Source organism: Mastigoproctus giganteus, chromosome 7 (genome assembly GCF_048544385.1).
Source record: "Mastigoproctus giganteus isolate SK-2022 chromosome 7, ASM4854438v1, whole genome shotgun sequence".
Classification (NCBI taxonomy): domain Eukaryota; kingdom Metazoa; phylum Arthropoda; class Arachnida; order Uropygi; family Thelyphonidae; genus Mastigoproctus; species Mastigoproctus giganteus.
In genome coordinates, this window is record NC_143581.1 from 157,735,574 (window position 1) to 157,754,441 (window position 18,868).

An 18,868-nucleotide genomic window follows, 5' to 3' on the forward strand; every position below is an offset into this window, starting at 1 on the left:
CCTTTCTGAACTGATATCCATAATTCCCCTACTCATTTATAAACAAGTCCAAATGTGTGCTGCAACCATTCAGCATCTATTCACTGTCCAACTCCAAACTCGGAACCAAGTTTTCCTCATTTATCCCTTCTACTTTTGTTCTCTGGAACAACTGACATCTCAAATTATAATCAACAGAAATTGAAGTCTAATATCAACAAGTATCTTCTGAGTTCTCAGCTTTCAATCTATGCATTGTACTAAGTACTATAGGTTATATAATGCCTTTCATGTTATGGGTTTCATAAAAAAAAAAAAAAAAAAACTTGTACAAAGCAAATAAAGGCTATTTTCCTGTTTTTAGATGTCAAGAATTAAAATAAAACATGGGCTATAACAAATGCTTTAAAAAGGTATTCCTACTGAAAATTCATTTCTTCTAAAAATTTGTTAAACCCTTTAAATTTATTCAAACTTCCTGCTTCCACAACACTATGTGGAAGTTTATTCCAAAATTCAATTATTCTTTAACTGAATGCAAACTTCCACACATTTATTCTGCAACCATCCTTTCTAAATTTAAAATTAAATCATCCATTTTAAAGACGTAAATAGATCACCCTGCAGAGGCATAGTTTCTAGACTCTGCAAACTCTGCCAGGCTTCCTTGGAAAGAATATCCCTTTGTGCTCATAACTATAATCTTGTTACTCTCCTTTGCACACTCTCAACATGTCTACATTTTTCTAAAATAAGATTTCCAGTATTCCAGATGGAAAAATTACCATCTGTTTCAGCACCCTATATGACTATACAATTGCCACTAGGTCTTTTTCCCTCATCAGCAATCTCAAGTTTTACTTAGTTCTCTTTGCTCCTACTCAAACATGGAGCATCCTCCATACTTCTCCATCCAGGCCATTCTGGGCTTTAACTTGTCTCAAAGTTTTTTCCTGTTTCTTTTCATTCTTTTCTTAATCATCTAATGCCTGGTATATGCTAAACTTTTCTGGTTTCCAAAGGACAGGGCCTATCCACTACCATTTTCTTTTATTTATATCACAGTTTCTTGAGTGTTGTCAGATTATTTTGTATATTTCTTTATTGCTAATGTTTTCCCTGCAATTTCATTTTCAATATTTTCCCAAGACATTTATTCGCAAATAAAATTCGTAAATTTATTTTGAATGTTTTTAGTTTATGACAGGTTTCCACGCCATAAAGAAGTAATGATTTCACATTTGAATTAAATATTCTTAATTTAGTTTTCAATGTAATAATTACTATACCAGAATGTTTAATTGAAATGCAATTTGAGCTTTACTAATTTTAAGTTGTATATCTTTCTCTGAGCTATCCTATAAATCTATTGAGCCAAGGTAAACAAAGCTTTCCACCTCTGATGATTCTTTTTTTTTTTTTTTTTTGCCTTTGTAAGAATTCTTATTCTGATTTGTCCATTTTTCTGCCCACTGCCTAGTTTACCTAGATCTTGAATAAATGTCAAACCATTCTGCCTACCTTTCATCAGCAAATTTAGCAAAAATCGAACTTGAAATGCCACATTAATACATATTAAAAACAGTAAGAGGCACAAACACCAAACCCTGTGTGGTATTCTACTCATAATATTAGGCAAAGAAAATTTATAATTAAAACAGTAGCAATTTAGTTACATTCTGATGGTTCCACTGCATCATCTAAAGATAAATAGCTGATTTAATAGCATCCTGCTCTTAACTCTTGCATTGATGATCTCAGTAAATCACCTCCTACTATTCCATTCAATAGCTCCTGTGGTCTTCCAACAGAAGGATATCAGAAGAATCCTAAACAATTTTGATGCCAAAATGTCTTGAGGTGCAGTGGCATTTCTCTGCTAAGTCTTGAAGCCTTTATAGATCACCCAGTTTCATATACCTTTTAACTCTTATTCAACTGATATTCCCCCTTCTGAATGGAAATTTGCTCATATCCAACCAATTTCTAAAAAGGGTAAAAAAAACCCTCCCTCCCAACTGCATTTTTTCAACTGTCTTTCTAAAATAATGGAGACTCCATCAACTGCCAAGTCTTACACTACCATGAAACCTTCCATTCAATCAATATTTTCCACTATGAATTCATCCAGTGTCGACCAATTGGTCATACTTTGACCATCTTCTTTGGACAAATTCTATAGAAAAGTTTGGCAAAACTCAAACAGTTGCTCTTTACATTTGGCTTTTCATCATATTTGGCATAGTGGTCTTCTGAAAAAGATTCCATCAATTTACTGCATGCCACACTAAACTTAATTTTTAATAATTCCTTCTTCATAGCCACATGAATTTGATGATGTCATAAGTACTTCATTATCAAAGAAAAACTTATGCACTTTAGAATCACAGCTGATTTCACAAAATTGTCACATTTTCTTATTACACTTTTTTTCCCCTTTTATCATTGGGAGTTTTTGTTTCTTCTGTTTCTTTACATGCATTAAAAAACTCAAAGCAGACTCCTGTAAATTCTGACATTAACTGCACTATGTTTTATCAGTAAAGAGGATATTCCTTTAAAAAAAAACTGCGAAAAACATTTTACACAATGTGTTTCTCACTACTTCTCAAAGGCCTTGATTACCCTTTACTATTGCTGGTGAATCTGACAGTTCACAACAGGGAAAGCCACGTGCCAAGTAAAACCATGAACATGAGACCAAACAAACTGCTCACTCAAGGTTACTGACAATGCTTGTGCAGGCACTGCTTTTTTGAAAATAATCCATTTGGTTATTAATAGAATCTAGAATGTTTTCTGTTGTGAGAGAAGTGTGTCTGTATCATTTAATTCATAAATAGTTGTTCTTTATGCAGATCTTGCCCACAATCTCATACTTTGCCAGAAAAACTACCTTTTCAAACAGTGCAGAAAAAACCCTACTGCCTATAGTCCTACTGCCACGAGAATGAAATCAAGGTATCACCATATATGGTCTACTTAAGAAGTAGAGGGATAAGTGAAGCAGGGTAAAAAGAGGGTGAATGCAGATATTATATTCCTATTATAGACAAAGACTGAAATGGGGGATTAGAATTGATTCTACGTATCATTTTGTTATGCATTTATATGATTACTTTTGTTTAAAATTCATCTGAAAATGAAAGTACTCAAATCATTCCACCACCCCTTTACTTCTAAAATAGACTGCACATGGTGGTATGACTATACAAATCATGTGTCAGAACTGTATAAATTTTCTCCATTAATACAAAGTTGCTCTTCCTTCAAAGTCATTCAACAATCAGATGCAATCAATGTGTGAATTTTTTCAACTGCATTTTGACACCAACAGCACCCAGTCTTCCAGATTCTCATGGTCATCACAAAATCTAGCAAGCCAGTATAAAACAGCCAAAGGAAATGGAACCTTATTAACATAAACCTGTTTTACCAATTTGTAGGTTTCAGTTGTGTTTTCTGGTGCAAGGGCAACCTAGGCCATATTGTACCTCCCAAATCAATGGACTTTACATACAGAAACTGCTTGTACAGCAGTTAGAAACAATCATACAGTTGAATTTGTTTTAAATAGAGAAAGAATTCAGAGAGATTTGCTTCTTTACCTATGATGCTATTGAGAGACAGAGGTTGTTGCAGATATGAGATGAAACTAAAAGCCATTCGTCGGGCACTGTTAAACAAGCTACATTCCAGGAATATATGTTTTACAGTAAGTGGTTACGAGCAGTGCGCGCACTGAGGAGGATCATTCCCTGCAAGCAGATATAGATGGGTGAGGTGAGTGTGACCTATTCGGATTCTGGCTAAGATTACTTCTTTTCTATTTTTACGAAGGCTAGAAGTCCATAATTGTGGTTCGGGTTTTATTTGAAATAGCTTGTTATTTGTTTACATTTTCCACAGAAGTGTCCATTGTTCCGTGCATGTTCTCAGTATTTTGTGTCTATAATCAGGATATGGGAATAGATCATTTGTTGAGGCTATATTGGAAGGATGCTTTGCAGCATCATCTGCACATTCATTTCCTGGAATACCACTGTGGCCAGGGATCCAAGAAAAAATAACAGTTTGTTGATGCTCATGAAGCTGCATCAGCTTATGTCTTATGAGTTTTAATAAAGGATTGTTAGGTGAGGAAGTGCCTTTCAAAGCTAAAATAGCACTTTGTGAATCAGTATATATTGTACTTTTATTTATTGACAGCAGTGAGATATTTTTCAGAGCAAGCTTAATGGCATGAAGCTCAGCGGTATAACTGCTACATTCGGCTGGAAGTGAAAACAAGACAGTTGAATTAGGGAAGACAGCAGTTGCACCCACTTGATTGTCAGACTTTGAACCATCAGTATAGATCTTGGTGAATTCGGGGTACTTTTGTGTATGAGCATAATGTAGTTGTTGGATGTTAAACTTTGCTATGGAACCTTTACCCCATTGCTCAAAGTATTTATTAGAAGGAAGTGTGAAGGTAGTCCACGGGGGATCTGGATATTTTGATTCTCTGAGGATATTATCAAATTGGATGTTCCAGCTTTCTGCTAGAATTTGCAGTCTGATACCAGCAGGCCAAATTGTTCTAGGTTTATTTGCATAGTGGGTTTTCCACTGGGGATTGTGCAGGAGTGGCCAAACAGGATGAGTACGCAGACTTTTAATTTTTGCTTAGTAATTCATCAGCAACATCTTTCTTCTGATGCTAAGTGGAGGTTTGTGAGCCTCAACGTAAAGACTCTGAACTGGTGATGTTCTGTATGCACCTAGGGCTATCCTAAGAGAGGAATGTTGGATGGGTGCAAGACAGGCTAAGGTACTTTCCCTGGCTGAGTCATAAACAGGTTCTCCATAGTCTAGCCGAGATCTAATTAGGGACTTATGTAAGTGGAGCAGGGTATAACAATCTGCACCCCAAGATGTCTGGAGATTACCCGGAGTATATTCATTTTCTTTGAGCAAGTGGTTCTGAGATATTTGATGTGCTCCTGGAAGTTTAATTTCTTATCAAAAATTAGCCCTAGGAGACGAATACTGTTCATGATTGGTAGAGGGCGATTGGCCAAGTGCAACTCAGGTTCAGGATGCATTCTGTGCTTTGTGCAGAAATGTATGGCTGTAGATTTGTGGCTTGAAAGTCTGTATCCATTTTGTGCCATCCATAATTCAATGTTGGATATGGATAATTGTAGATGCCTCTCGATATAGTTCATATTCTGGGAATAGCAGGATATGGTAAGGTCATCCGCATAGAGATATGAGTCAACGGTGTTTGGAATGCAGTTTGTGATATTGTTTATTCGAGTGAGAACAGAGTGGCACTAAGAACAGAGCCCTGTGGGACTCCTTGTATATGTTTGAGATAAAACCTGTTGGTACTTAACTTGGAAAGATCTGTGTCGAAGCAAGCTTTGAATAAAATATGGTACATGCCCTCTCATATGAATAGAATGGAGATCTCTTATGATGCCGTATCGCCATGTCGTATCAAAAGCCTTCACTATATCAAGGCATATCATGACGAGATGTTGATTTCTGATGAATGCATTCCTTATGATTGATTCAGCTTTTGTCATGAGGTCTGGGGAAGATATATTCTTTCGAAAACCAAACTGATTGTTACTGATTATGTTTCGGGATTCAAGATACCAGGTGAGACGATAGTGAACCATTTTTTCAGTATTACTCAAGCAGCTGGTTAGAAAGATTGGTCTATAATTGTGTGGAATCGAATGATCTTTTCCAGATTTCGGTATAGTTATTATATAAGAATGTTGCCAGGAAGTGAGGAATATATGTTCTGAGAATATCCAATTGTAAAGTTTAAGCAATGAAGACAGTGATTTCTGAATGAGATGTTGAAGCATTATATAGTAAATTCCGTCAGGACCAGGAGCACTGTTTCTTGAGGTATATATAGATTCTTTCAGTTCAGATATTGTTAACGGTTGGTTATAAGGTAAATGGCATATAGCTTTGAAGTTCAGTTTCCTTTTCTCAGTTTTGGCTTTAATTTTTTGGAAAGACTGTTGATATGCGCTTGAGGCAGACAATTCACAGACCACAGTTCCTAAGGCATTGGCAATCTCTCCAGGAGAGGAGATCTCCTTCCCATTCCAGATAATAATAGGTGAAGGCGATACATGATATTTTCCACTTAGCTTCTTTATTTTTTTTCCACATTATTCGGGTATCAGTATCTTTGTTGATTGAGGAGGTGAATTTTACCCATGAATCTTTTTTGGCCTTTCCCCGGATGAAACGAGCTTTGGGTCTCAGGCTCTTGAAGGTAATAAGGTTGGCAGTGGTGGGATATTTATATGGCTTTAGATATCTATATATATAGCGTTATAACTGTGTTGGGATACAAGTTTAGGGTTATAATTTTGTACTGAAATTGAAATTTTATTGAAATTAAATCGAAATCATGACTCAGACCAGAGCAGCAAAGCAAAAGGCTCAAGCTAATGGGAGTGCTGTGGCTCAGGGGAGAACTGAGGAGGGCAGTTGCCCTCTGAATCACAGCCTTTTAAGATGCACTGCTTGCTTGATGTATGTGGAGCAATCGGGTACGGGACATGATATTGCTATGGGGGATGCCTTTGTGTGTGTGTGCGCGACGTAAGGAGTGTAAGGAAATCAGGCGACAACTCAGCGTTGTTATGGGCCTATATAAGAGCTTGAAGGACAGGGTGGATGCCCTCGAAGGATCTAAATTGAGGGGCCCATCAAGCTCTCAGCTGCCCACAACAACGCCAGAGCTTGCACTTGGACATCATGCAACACGGCAGCAACCCCTAAGGCAGAATGTGCTGGTCCCACAGGAGCTAGTTGTTGGTGACCCTATAGTCAGGGAAACGGGGAACATGCTTTGTAAAAAGGATAGGTGGAACAGGACCAGGGTATGTCTGCCAGGGCCAAAGGTTGATAAAGTTGTGGAGCAGATATCATCTTTTAAGGGCACAAAAGGTGATGTAGATGTTGGCACTAGTGATATTAAGAGTAGGAAACCGGCGGAATTACTTAACAAGTACAGGTTACTGTCGAAAAAAAGGCGTGAATTAGGGTTGAATTTGAAAGTGTCTGTAATTCTGCCCAGACACGACAGGAGCGAGTATATGATGAGAGCCTTGTCGATCAATTCGACCCTGGAAAGATTGTGCAAGGCTCAAGGGGTAGAATTTTTTTCAGCCTGGTCTGTACTTGTTAACAGGAGAGACTGCTTCTACAGGGATGGGATACACTTAAATAGAAAGGGTGCAAGAATATTTGCTGATGCTATCGAGGCACTGCTTCTATTGGAATGAGCAGCAGCCTGGAAAACAAGATGCAGGATATTTCAGAGACTGCTGGGAGTCATTGCAGTACAAGTAAACACATGGGTTGTGTTAGGGTAGCTAAGAATAGGAACAGGTGCATGAATACTTGCTTGAACACCAATGCTAGGAGTTCGGTAAATAAATTTGATGAATTTGAGGTATTGCTCAAAACATCAAAGGCAGATATTGTGGGGATTTCAGAGACGTGGTGTCACACAGATATAAGGAATGCAGAACTGGTACAATGAACTGGTACTTTGAGTACAATGTGTACACAAAGAATAGACAGGACAGGAAGGCAGAAGCGGTTATGCTATTAGTTAAGAAACACATAGAACACAAGGAAGTGAAGCCAGTCGACATCGCTGAACAGTGCAGTGTCGAGTCAGTTTGGTGTGACATAAGCATTGGGAGATCAAAATTGAGAGTAGGAGTGTGATATAGGCCTAATGACTCTGATGAGTATAATAAGAAACTGTACAGAGAAACAGAGTGGGCCAGTAAATCAGAGTCTTATAATGGCGGATTTTAATTTCCCAGATATTTACTGGAATTTGAGGATTGGTCACTCACGCACTAGCAAGGCTTTTGTGGATTTATTGGATGACTGTTTTCTACATCAGCATGTTCGGGAGGCAACTAGAGGGAGTAATACTCTTGATCTGATTATCAGTAGTGATTCTTCATGCATTAAGAATCTTCAGATAAAGGAACCACTAGGTGGCAGTGATCACAGTGTGCTGAAGTGGGATTTATTCAAAGAGGTAACAACCATCAGGGGTAAAGGGAAGGGTTTTTGCTTTCATAAAGGCGACTATAATGGCCTGAGACAGTATTTAAATTCTATACAGTGGGACCAACTGATGATGTTACCAACAGCAAATTCAAATTGGGAAGCATTCAAAGAACTTATCATGGAAGCTACTAGGCTTTACATACCAACTAAGAAATATTGTTCAAAGTTTAGGCCTAAATGGATGTCAGATGAACTAATTAGACATATGGCAGAGAAGAAAAATGCATGGGATACATATAAATTAATGGGTGACATGGAAGCCTATGATAGATATAAGCTGGTCTGTAACCAAGTCACAAAGGAGATTAGGCAGGCAAGGGCAGATTATGAGAAATCTTTGGCAAAGAATGCAAAGAAAAACAGAAATGAGTTACCTATGTAAACTCTAGAAGGAAAGGGATGAATCAGATTGGTCCACTGGATATTAACGGTTCAACTTGAGGATCCTGCTCAAGTGGCTAACAAACTAAACGAGTATTTTGCATCTACATTCACACATGAGGAGTTATTCAGGAAGGGAAATGCCAGAAGTGAAGTAAACTCTGACAGTGATCTAGATGATTTTGTAATAACTGAGAAGAAAGTGGAGGAGAAATTGTTGAGGATAAACATAAAAAAGGCACCTGGGGCGGATGGGATCTATCCAGTTAAATTAAAGGAGGCAGCAAAGGAAGTAAGCAAACCCTTAGCCATAATTATAAGAGCTTCTTTGGACTCGGGAGAGGTACCCATAGACTGGAGATGTGCAAATGTGACCCCAATTCACAAAGGAGGATCAAAGGCTGATACAAGTAATTATAGACCTGTGAGTTTAACTTCTGTTCCAGGAAAATTAATGGAGGTACTAGTTAAAGAAGCACTGCAGGATTATCTAGACAAGATTTCTGTTATAGCTCGGGCACAGCATGGTTTTGTTAAGGGAAAGTCGTGCCTGACCAATTTTATTGGATACTATGATGCAGTCACAAAAGAACTGGATGCAGGGAATAACTCTGATATTATATATTTGGATCTTAGAAAGGCTTTTGATACTGTTGCACATTGAAGACTGCTGCACAAATTGGAGCAGTGTGGTATTGGAGGCAAATTGTTGCTATGGATAAAGGGATGGTTGAGGGGGAGAAGACAGAGTGGTAATCAATGGACACTGCTCATTGTGGACTAATGTTATTAGTGGAGTTCCTCAGGGTTCAATGTTGGGTCCATTGTTTTCTGTATTTATAAATGATACTGATGATGGTATATCAAGCTTAATGTCCAAGTTTGCACCCAATACAAAGGTTGGAAGGGTTGTTAAGGACACTACTGACGCTATGCTCCTGCAACAAATGTAAAGTACTACATAGGGTAAACAGCAACCCCAGAGCAACGTATCAACTCTGTGGTACTACACTGACAGTAGTAGAGAATGAAAAGGACCTGGGGGTAATTGTGCAGGCAGATATGAAGTTCTCTGAGCAATGCAGACGAGTTACAAGAGTAGCTCATGGTGTCTTGTCAATGATATACAACAATTTTTCTAGCAGGGATAAGATGATTATTCCCTTGTATAAAGCGATTTTCAGGCCACATCTTGAGTACTGTATACAGGTCTGACAGCCTCATTTCAAGGATTTAGAGCTGCTGGAACAAGTACAGAGAAGGGCAACAAGATTAGTGAATGGAACAAAGGGTTACTCTTACGAAGAAAGAGTTAAGTTTTGCAAATTACAGTATCTGGAGACTAGACACCGGCGAGGTGATCTGATAGAGGTGTATAAAGTCTTGAATGGTTTGAGCATGCTCAATGCTGATGGGATTCTTCCTCTTGCTCAGAATAATCACCTGAGAGGGCATAAATTCAAATTGAGGAAAGACAGATATAGGATAGATGTGCAGAAATTTGCCTTTAGCCAGCAGGTAGTTGGTTGGTGGAACAGACTTCCATCCCTTGTTGTGGAAGTTGATAGCTTAAATAAATTCAAGGCTCAGCTGGACAGGTATTTCGAATAAACGAAGGGATGAAATGAGAGTGGTTTTTTTTTTTTTTTTTTTTTGGCTGATGCTGCATAAGCTTGCTTTCTTGCATCATATGCCTCTACTAATGCTAATTTGCGGAAGGTATTCCATGTTGCATTTTTTTCCTTTTTTGAATCACCATTCCACCAGTGATTGGTATGCCGTTGGTTTCTTATTCTAGACTGTGGGATGGCGGCTGTTGCAGCTGTTAGTATCTGCTTTGTTATATATTCAGTGGTAGCGTCAATAGCAGAAGACGTAATGATATCCTCATCAAAAGATACATGATTGGTAAATTTTGTCCAGTTTGCTTTGGAAAACTTCCACTGAGTTTTTGTTTCTGTTTGTTTGGAATGGGTGGTTTGAATGCTGCAAATCAGCAGAAAATGATCGCTATTTAGAGGGTTGTCGTGTACTGTCCATTCTATGGTTGGGAACAGGATCGGAGAGCAGATTGAGAGATCGATAGCAGTGCTTGATCCAGTAAGAAAATGGATGTAGGTGGATAAGCCAGTGTTCAACAGTGTCATATTCTCTCTATCAAGCAGCATTTCGATAAGTTCACCCCGTCCATCTGAGACCAGAGAACCCCACAATGGATGATGTCCATTAAAATCACCTAATAGACAGATCTATTAGGAGATCATTAAAATCACCTAATAGACAGACCTAACAGGAGATGGTAATTGAGAAATAAGGTTTTCCAGATCCTGAAATGTGCATGGATGGTTTTGCAGAAGATATATCAAGACCACTGTCAATGTGATACCGATAACTATACGTGTAGCAACAGCTTCTAATGGTGTTTTCAAAGGAATGTGCCTGGAGGGGACTCGTGATTCCACAAGTACAGCTACTCCTCCACGAGGGCTGTTAGTTTCAGATCGATCTTTTCTAAAGATGGTTTAATTTTTGACTGAAATGGAGATTTTTGGTGTTAAATTCGTTTCTTGTAGGCACATGGCAGCAGGTTTGAGGTGAATTAATTCATATATATCGTCAATATTGCTGCAAAAACCTCTGCAATTCCACTGTATGATTTGATTTTTCTTTTCTTGAAAAATTAGGGCGTTCTGAGTCATTGCTTTCTTCCATATCGCCATCTGCATGTATTTCAAGCAGATCTTGGTTGGTTATGTCATCTGTGTACATGCTTGATAGATGAGATTGCTTCGCCTCAACAGGATCTGATTTCTGAAATTATCCACTGCTTGACAACGGTGTGGTCTCTGGGATGGAACTGTTAGTGTATTATTGCATTGGTCTACTATGTTTGGTGGAGATGGATGTTCGACCGAGAGGACTGATCAAGCCCAGTTGGAGATCGATGTTCGACCGAGAGGACTGATCAAGCCCAGTTGGAGATCGATGTGTCAGTAGAAATGGTCACTTCCATCTGACATGCTACTGATTGGTGACTGTGAGTAGCAGAAGCATAGGTGTGTTTTGGCATACTTAATTTTACTTGTTTTCTTGCCTCTTGATAGGAAACGTTATTTCTTATTTTCAATTTTATATTTTTGTATTTTTTTCCCCAACTTCCAGAGGTCACAGTCTTTGGAATATGCCGGATGGTTGCCTTTGCAATTTGGACACTGTGGAGTTGGTGCCTTACATTCTGTTTGTGTATGAGTTTTACATCCAGTTTGCACAAGTTGCATCTCCATGGCATGCTGTCTGGGAATGGCCAAATTTCTGGCATTTAAAACATCTTAGAGGGTTCGGGATATAGGGCCGAATGCAACAGTTTAAATATCCTGCCTTGACTGAAGATGGTAGGTTTGGAGAACTGAAAGTTAAAATTATACTCTTGGTGGGGACTAAATTGCCATCTTTTCAGATCATAATCCTTTTTGCTTGAGTGACGTTTTGTTCTTTAAGTTCTTGAACTATTTTGTCTTCGGGGACGTTCAATAAATCCCATTCAGTAATCACTCCCTTTGAAGAATTGAGGGTGGGGTGTGATTTGAACTGGGATTCCACTCAAGGATGTCAGACGTAGTAGTAGTTCAGAGCATCTAAAATTGGTCTCTATTAACAAATCTTCGGATTGAAGACGTTTCACCATTTTTGGTGAACCTGCAGCATGTTCGGGACATCTCTGAATGATGAAGGGGGAGAGCTTGCTGACAGGTTGTGTTGACAGAGAATGTAAAATCAGGAATACTGGTAATTCCTGTCTGCCAGTATCTTTCTTCATTCTCTTTGAGATAGAGAAGTCATGGTCAGTGTCGTGTGTGTCATTTGGTTGAGAGCTCTTCGGCTCTAAGCGTGGGAAATCACTTGTTTCCATCTCTGCTCCTTTTAGCCCAGGGGGTTGTCTTATCCCCCAGGTTACCAGCCCCGCCATGTGGAGGCAGGAGCAGTACCAAATGGCGGGGTTGTTTAAAGTAGAGTTTGTTGGTAATAAATATAAAGACTAAGAAAAGAAATGTAGATTTCCTTTCTTGGTTCTTACTTTTGATCTCTAAAGCGCAGAACCACTTCAAGTAAAGAAAAGAATAAGCACACTAGAAAGAAACAAAACTAAATCACTTTAGAGAGCACTCTTATCACAGTAAGAAAATAGTTTGTCACTATCGCTTGGCACTCAGGGCCATAGGTTTCAGTTACACTTTTCCACAACTTAACAAATTTAATGTTTGCTCTTTGTTACACTACTTAACACAATTACAATGTCTTGGACATCACAACAGCTCTAACATGACTATACAAATGTTTACAATACACAAATGACCTGGTAGAGGGAAGCAGTCATGAAGGTCAAATGCCACAATGCAATGCATCACATCCCAAGCACTTTGACATTAGAGTTCTGCATGGGCCGGGCCTACATTTTTTTTTATTTTTATCTGGCCCGGCCCGAAGTCTAGACAGCCTGACCCCGAATTTGTTTTTCAAATTCATTACCCATACCCGACCCACCAAACCAATTTTTATCCCGGCCAGACTGAAACTTTTATATAAATAAAATCACTAACATTAGTTTCTGAAGTTTCATAATAATAAAAAATAACTTTCAGATTCACAATTCAATATTAATAATTATCCAAAATAATTATCAATATTAATTATAAAAGAGAAAATGTAATAAATTTTCAGTTTACCATATTTAATATAATTCCAAAACGCATATCGATATCCACCTCCTCTTCACATGCTTTTTATTTCAAATTGTTGTGAAGAAATAAAATAGTCAACACGTTTGCTACTTAAATTGGTTCAATGCACTAAAATTTCTTTTGGAGCTTGAACTGCTGGCTGGTCATTTCCACGAAAAAATACAAATTTTGGTGTATTTTGGAGACATTGGCAAAGTGAACCCACCTTATTGTTCGATTAAGTGTCAATAAACAAATAATACACATTTTTTCTAAAAAAATAATTTAAATACATAAAATTTTTTTATAAAAGTATAGGTAAGAAATAACCCAAAAAAAGTCCAAAATATTTGAAATATCAATTCATTATGATTATTTGTACCAGACCCAAGCGCGAACATTGTTCATTGTTGCTCGCCCCGAAGCCCATTCAGACCTCTGACATGTGTATGATGAACCCACACCAGGAACTTAATCATGTAACCTTATAGTTGATCTTTGTGAAAGCTAGGAAAAAAAAAGGGAATTACTTGGCATCTGCAACAAAATTTACATGCAAGTTGACAAGTTCTAATTATAAGAAGAGGTCATACGGTCAGTTATTTTTTCATTTCAATATATAAGAAATTTAAAAAAACACACACACGCACATGAAAGCAATGACTTTACCTTAGCAGCATCAAAAATTTTTTGTACTGCTACTGAAATTTCTGGTCCAATTCCATCTCCTGGTATGAGGGTGACAGTCCGAAAACTGGCCATGTGTCGAACATTTTTCTTAGAAATGCGAATACTAGACAGCTAAAATAAAAAAAAAAATTCAGCATTGATTTCACATCAGTGAAATATCATACAAAAAGTTTAACTCGTGCCTTAAAGTAAACAAGCAAAAATTTTTGATGGTACAATTTTAATCAAATGCAATTTATAATTTAACAAATACCCTGCTATTTTTGTTTCATTTTTCATCCTAATTATTCATTTTTGCATGTGAAATCATTTATAAAAGAAGCTATAGAGGTTTTAAAAGACAACACAGAATTAAATTTTATTACAGTGCTGCCATAAATACTCTTACAAAGTTTAAGTGAACAACTAAACAAAACTAAATCCCTTGTTACAACTTGTGTGATGGTACCAAAAGAATTAATAGTACATGTAACCCTCGTATAAAACAGTAGTTAGGTTCCTATAAAATCTTGTATAGTGAGAAACCATGTTTGTTATTGTTGTTTGTTTGTTATTTGGTTTTTAGGAGCATTAGCAACTAAGGCCATATTGCTCTGGGGATATGCGGTGGTCATTCCCTGACCTTTCCACATCCTCCGTATTTGGTGGTCACGGGATCGAAACCCGGTCTAATCAAGAAGCGTGTGCTACGCACTGCTGCTCCTGCCCACCTGGCTATGGAGGCGCCAGAAACAGTGTTATATGGGACTAAGAACCAATACAAAAGGGGGGGGGGTTCATTCCAAAGGCTAACAAAAATACAGTTTTTTATAACTATCGGACACTTTATTATTAAAAACAGTAATAACTGAACAAACTGTGATACATATATGTCAGATAATGCACATTCATTTAATTTCCTTTGCTGCTAAGAACAAACGAGAACGTTTTCTCTGTTGCAGAATATCTTCACCTTCTGAACTTTCTTCTGCAGCAGCTAGATTTTGTGTATCTTCTGCTCTCTTTAAAAAATCACTAAGCTGGGTTTGTTTGCTTTTGCTTGATAGAGCTTCGTAAATTTCATGGTATATTTGAAGCACCATTTTGAACTTTGTGCACCTTTCAATCGAAGGATCTGAATTCAAAAAATAAGATTCTAATTGCTCGGCTAAGTTTATGCCTTCCCATATGCTTTTTAGTGTAAAATTTGGAACTTCAGAATTTATCTGCGCAATCATCCTCTGAATTCATTTGGGATATAGCCAATGCCATTTCCACCAAATCCACTTCATCAGTCTTTTTCTAGCAGCAATTCTTGAATGTCTCCAGTAGTCCTATCATAAAAACGTTCCCCTTCTACCGACTTAGCAAGGTCTACTATCGCACCGATTTTTCTGTTAGTTCGACCATATTACCTGAATGAACTGACTCTGCCCGTACATTTTTCCAACACACATTTAACGTCTACGTTTTACTTCTTTGAATGATAAAGCTATAATTCCAATACACTCCACAATTGAAAAATGTTACCATACCTCCGTCACTTTAATAGATTTGGAATCAATTTTTTTCAAAATCCATTATAATGATTTTCTGATGTAACGAGTCTGAAAGGTAGATATGCCTTGATCTAATGGTTGAATTAAAGAAGTTGTATCAGGTGGTAAGAACATTACTTCAACATTTGGATGACTTAAATCTTTTGGATGGTCCAATAATTGCATTATCTAATAATAATAAAACTTTGAACTCTAAATTTTTCTGCTTTAAATAGTTTTCCACAGCTGGCAACAAAACAATTTAGAAACCATTCTTTAAATAAATCAGCAGTTACCCAAGCTTTTTTCTTTACTTTTCAATATACCGGTAATGTGTTTTTATTTACACCTTTCATTGCATGAGGAGTAGAGGATCTATAAACTAGCATAGGTTTTATCATGTAATCTCCTGATGTGTTACAGCACATAAGTAACATTACACAATCTTGATGTCTTAAAACGTGGTGCAGTTCTTTTTTTTTGAAATAAAGATTCTGTTGGGCATTTTTTTCCACCAGACCTGTCTCATCAGCATTGAAAACTTGAGGTGTGGCATGTGTCCGTGCTCTTCAATAATTTTTTGAAATTTCTCCGCATACTTCTTAGCAGCTTCTTTATCAGCCGATGCACTTTCCTCTTGAAATCTCATGTTATGTAACAAGAAATGGTTTTTAAATCGATCAAACCAACTTTTACTGGTAACAAACTCCGGGTTAACAGAAGATTCTCCATTTTCTTTTAAATGGCTAAAAATTATTACTGCCCTTTCTTTAATTACATTGCCATCTAATGGGATGTGTTATTTACTGCTTTTGTCAATCCAAATACTGAGTGCTTTTTCCATTTTCTCAATTATTGGCGCTCAGGGACAAGCTGTATATAAAGGTGTAGTATCATACTTATTGCAACGTATGATACCTTCCCCCTTTTTTAAGTCAATCCAAAATTTGCATCTTTGATTTTAACAGAAGAAAGTTTCTTTTGAGCAGTGCTTTTTTTTTACTTTCCTAAAGCATAATTTAGGGCTGGAATTTAATTCACAACAAAGAAATTATTCCAATACAGTTCTAAAGAACAAAGTTTAGTAACATATACCTGGAAAAATTTATAAACGATCAAATAAAAACAAAAATAACCTTACAAAAACCTTAAAAGTCATGAACTGCACACTTCAAAGTCACAATTTTTTATGGTTTCAAAAAAGCACAAGTTCAATAGCACAGAACCTAACAAGGGGATTTCCCCCCCCCCTTTTTTTGCATGACAACTAGTGAGTAAACAGCAGGGATTCACAAAAAAAGAATGGAAATGTTGAAAAATTACATCCAACATAATAGCAGGGTTTTCCCAGCACAAAAGCTCAAAAATACCATGTTATGTGAGGTTTGCTGCAATTCTCTAACCATGCTATTTAAATACCATGTTGTGTGAGGATTTCTGCAATTCATCAATCAGGTAGTGAGAAACTGTCTTGTAGAAGTACCATGTTATATGGGAGTTGCCTGTAATTATGTTCTTCTCTTTGTGAAAACTGGAATGTGGTTTGTGCCAGGCTGTCAAGCAACCTAAATTTATGGACTGTAAAAAAATACAGTATTTTTTACAGTGTTTCTTAATTAATTGTTTCATTGAAACATTTCAGTGTGTCTTGCTTTAGCATTTGGACTTAGTATTAATAATAATAGCGGTAAATGCAGGAAAAAAGCAAGCCTGCACAGTATCAGCAAAAAAATAAATACAGTAAACCCCCGCGAATAGCGGGGGTTACGTTCCTGAGAAATGTCGCGAATAACGAAAACGCGAATACTGAGTTATGGCTCCCATAGTAATAAAGGGATTCCATTCCAAAGTATGAAATATATAAGAAAACTAGTCTAAAATTTTGTCTATGTATGTATTATATGTACCTTCATATTATGACTATGTACATAATGAAATGCAAGCATATGGCATCGAAATGAAAATGAGAAACAATTTAATATTAAATGTAATATTTATTAGAAATTTCAAACAAATCTTTCAAACCAGCACCTTTTCTAGCAAAAAAAATTATCCCGCCAGTGCTATCACCAGTTTTGCTAAAGTGTTAATAAAGGAGTTTTGCTTTTTCACGAATGATGAGTGAACTTAACGGAATTTTATTTTGAGTTCAGTCTTTTATCCACAGATTTAAAGTTTTTTCCATTTTATCTAATTTAACATCACGAGTTACAGAGCAAATTTTTGAAGCAATTGGCACGTTTTCACGGACACTACGGCAGATTTTTTTTCCGATTTCTTAATTGATCGTACCGTTGACTCATTGATTTTATAATGTTTTGCCACTGAGGAGACATTTTCACCATTAGAAATTTTATCTAATAATTCAATTTTATTCGCTAATGTCATCACCTTCTTTGATATTTTCACATTTCACATTCCCTTGTTATTCGTAGCCATATTTTTGTACGGGTAAGAAAGAACTTGTCCACAATAAAGTCACTTTCTTCCGTTAACACACTCGAAAAAGTCTGTTTTACACTGCAAAACAGTAGATTTATCATTTTTGTAAGCATATCAATTTATAAGCATATAAATTAAAAGCAAACGAGGAAACCTTCCATGACAAGCGCATAACACATACTGAACAAGGATTAACGAGAAACATCCACGCTCGCAATTTTGTCACCCCTCTCCCCCCACTCACTGAGCGCTGTTTTGACCGGGAAAGATAATTCTAGCCACGCCCATGTTTTTTTATGGCGGAAAATATTCACGGCGCTTTAAAATTCACATTTTTTTAGGTTTCATTTTATATTAAATCGGCGATCACGAATACAGATACCGCGAATAGCGGGGGTTTACTGTAAATAAAAACCCTCCACACATCTCACCTGCCGAACCCCTCTAATAATGTCTACCTCTTTAACCCTGCAGTAGCAGCAGGTTAGCCTCAAAAATAAAATTCATGCATTAATCAATGATTAAAAATTTAAAATTTTTTCTACCTGCAACTTTTAATACAATAGTTTATGAAGTTTTTTTTGACGGTTTTCGTGTAGAAAATGCATGTGAGAAACTATCAGGGAACCCACCACCATCTTTGCAAATATTTGGCTTTTCGCTTGAAGAGTAGCATGATACCACACAAGCATCAACATTGTTTGTGTAAAGTTCTAGGTTACCTGTTTTCCTTCTCCCACTATTTCAATAAACATCTACAGTTTTATCCTAATTGTTTTTGAAAAATTTATTACTGTTTTCAGATAAGGGAAAAAGAAAACACTCCACATGGTTGTTACACTGCAGGAAGCACGATGCATAGTTTTGAAATAAACCAGAAAATGGAAGTAATTAATAATATCAAACATATGTTTTTTAATTTTTTAATTATATTTATATACGTAATAATGTGCATGTTTGAAATTTCATGCAGTTTTTAAACTGGAAATGGAAGAGACTAAGAGATTAAGGTTTCCATTTTATGTTTAA

The 18,868-nt window shown here is 36.9% G+C and overlaps 1 protein-coding gene across 1 annotated transcript in view; it reads right to left on the bottom strand.

The window, feature by feature from the left end:
• The window catches only part of Idh3a (isocitrate dehydrogenase [NAD] subunit alpha, mitochondrial), a 143,191-nt gene that overhangs the window by 113,102 nt on the left and 11,221 nt on the right, over window positions 1–18,868 (bottom strand). Inside the window, exon 2 of the mRNA XM_090377147.1 lies at window positions 13,860–13,991. Within this exon, the coding sequence (XP_090233273.1) occupies window positions 13,860–13,991 (132 nt within the window). The remainder of the gene's footprint in view (window positions 1–13,859; window positions 13,992–18,868) is intronic.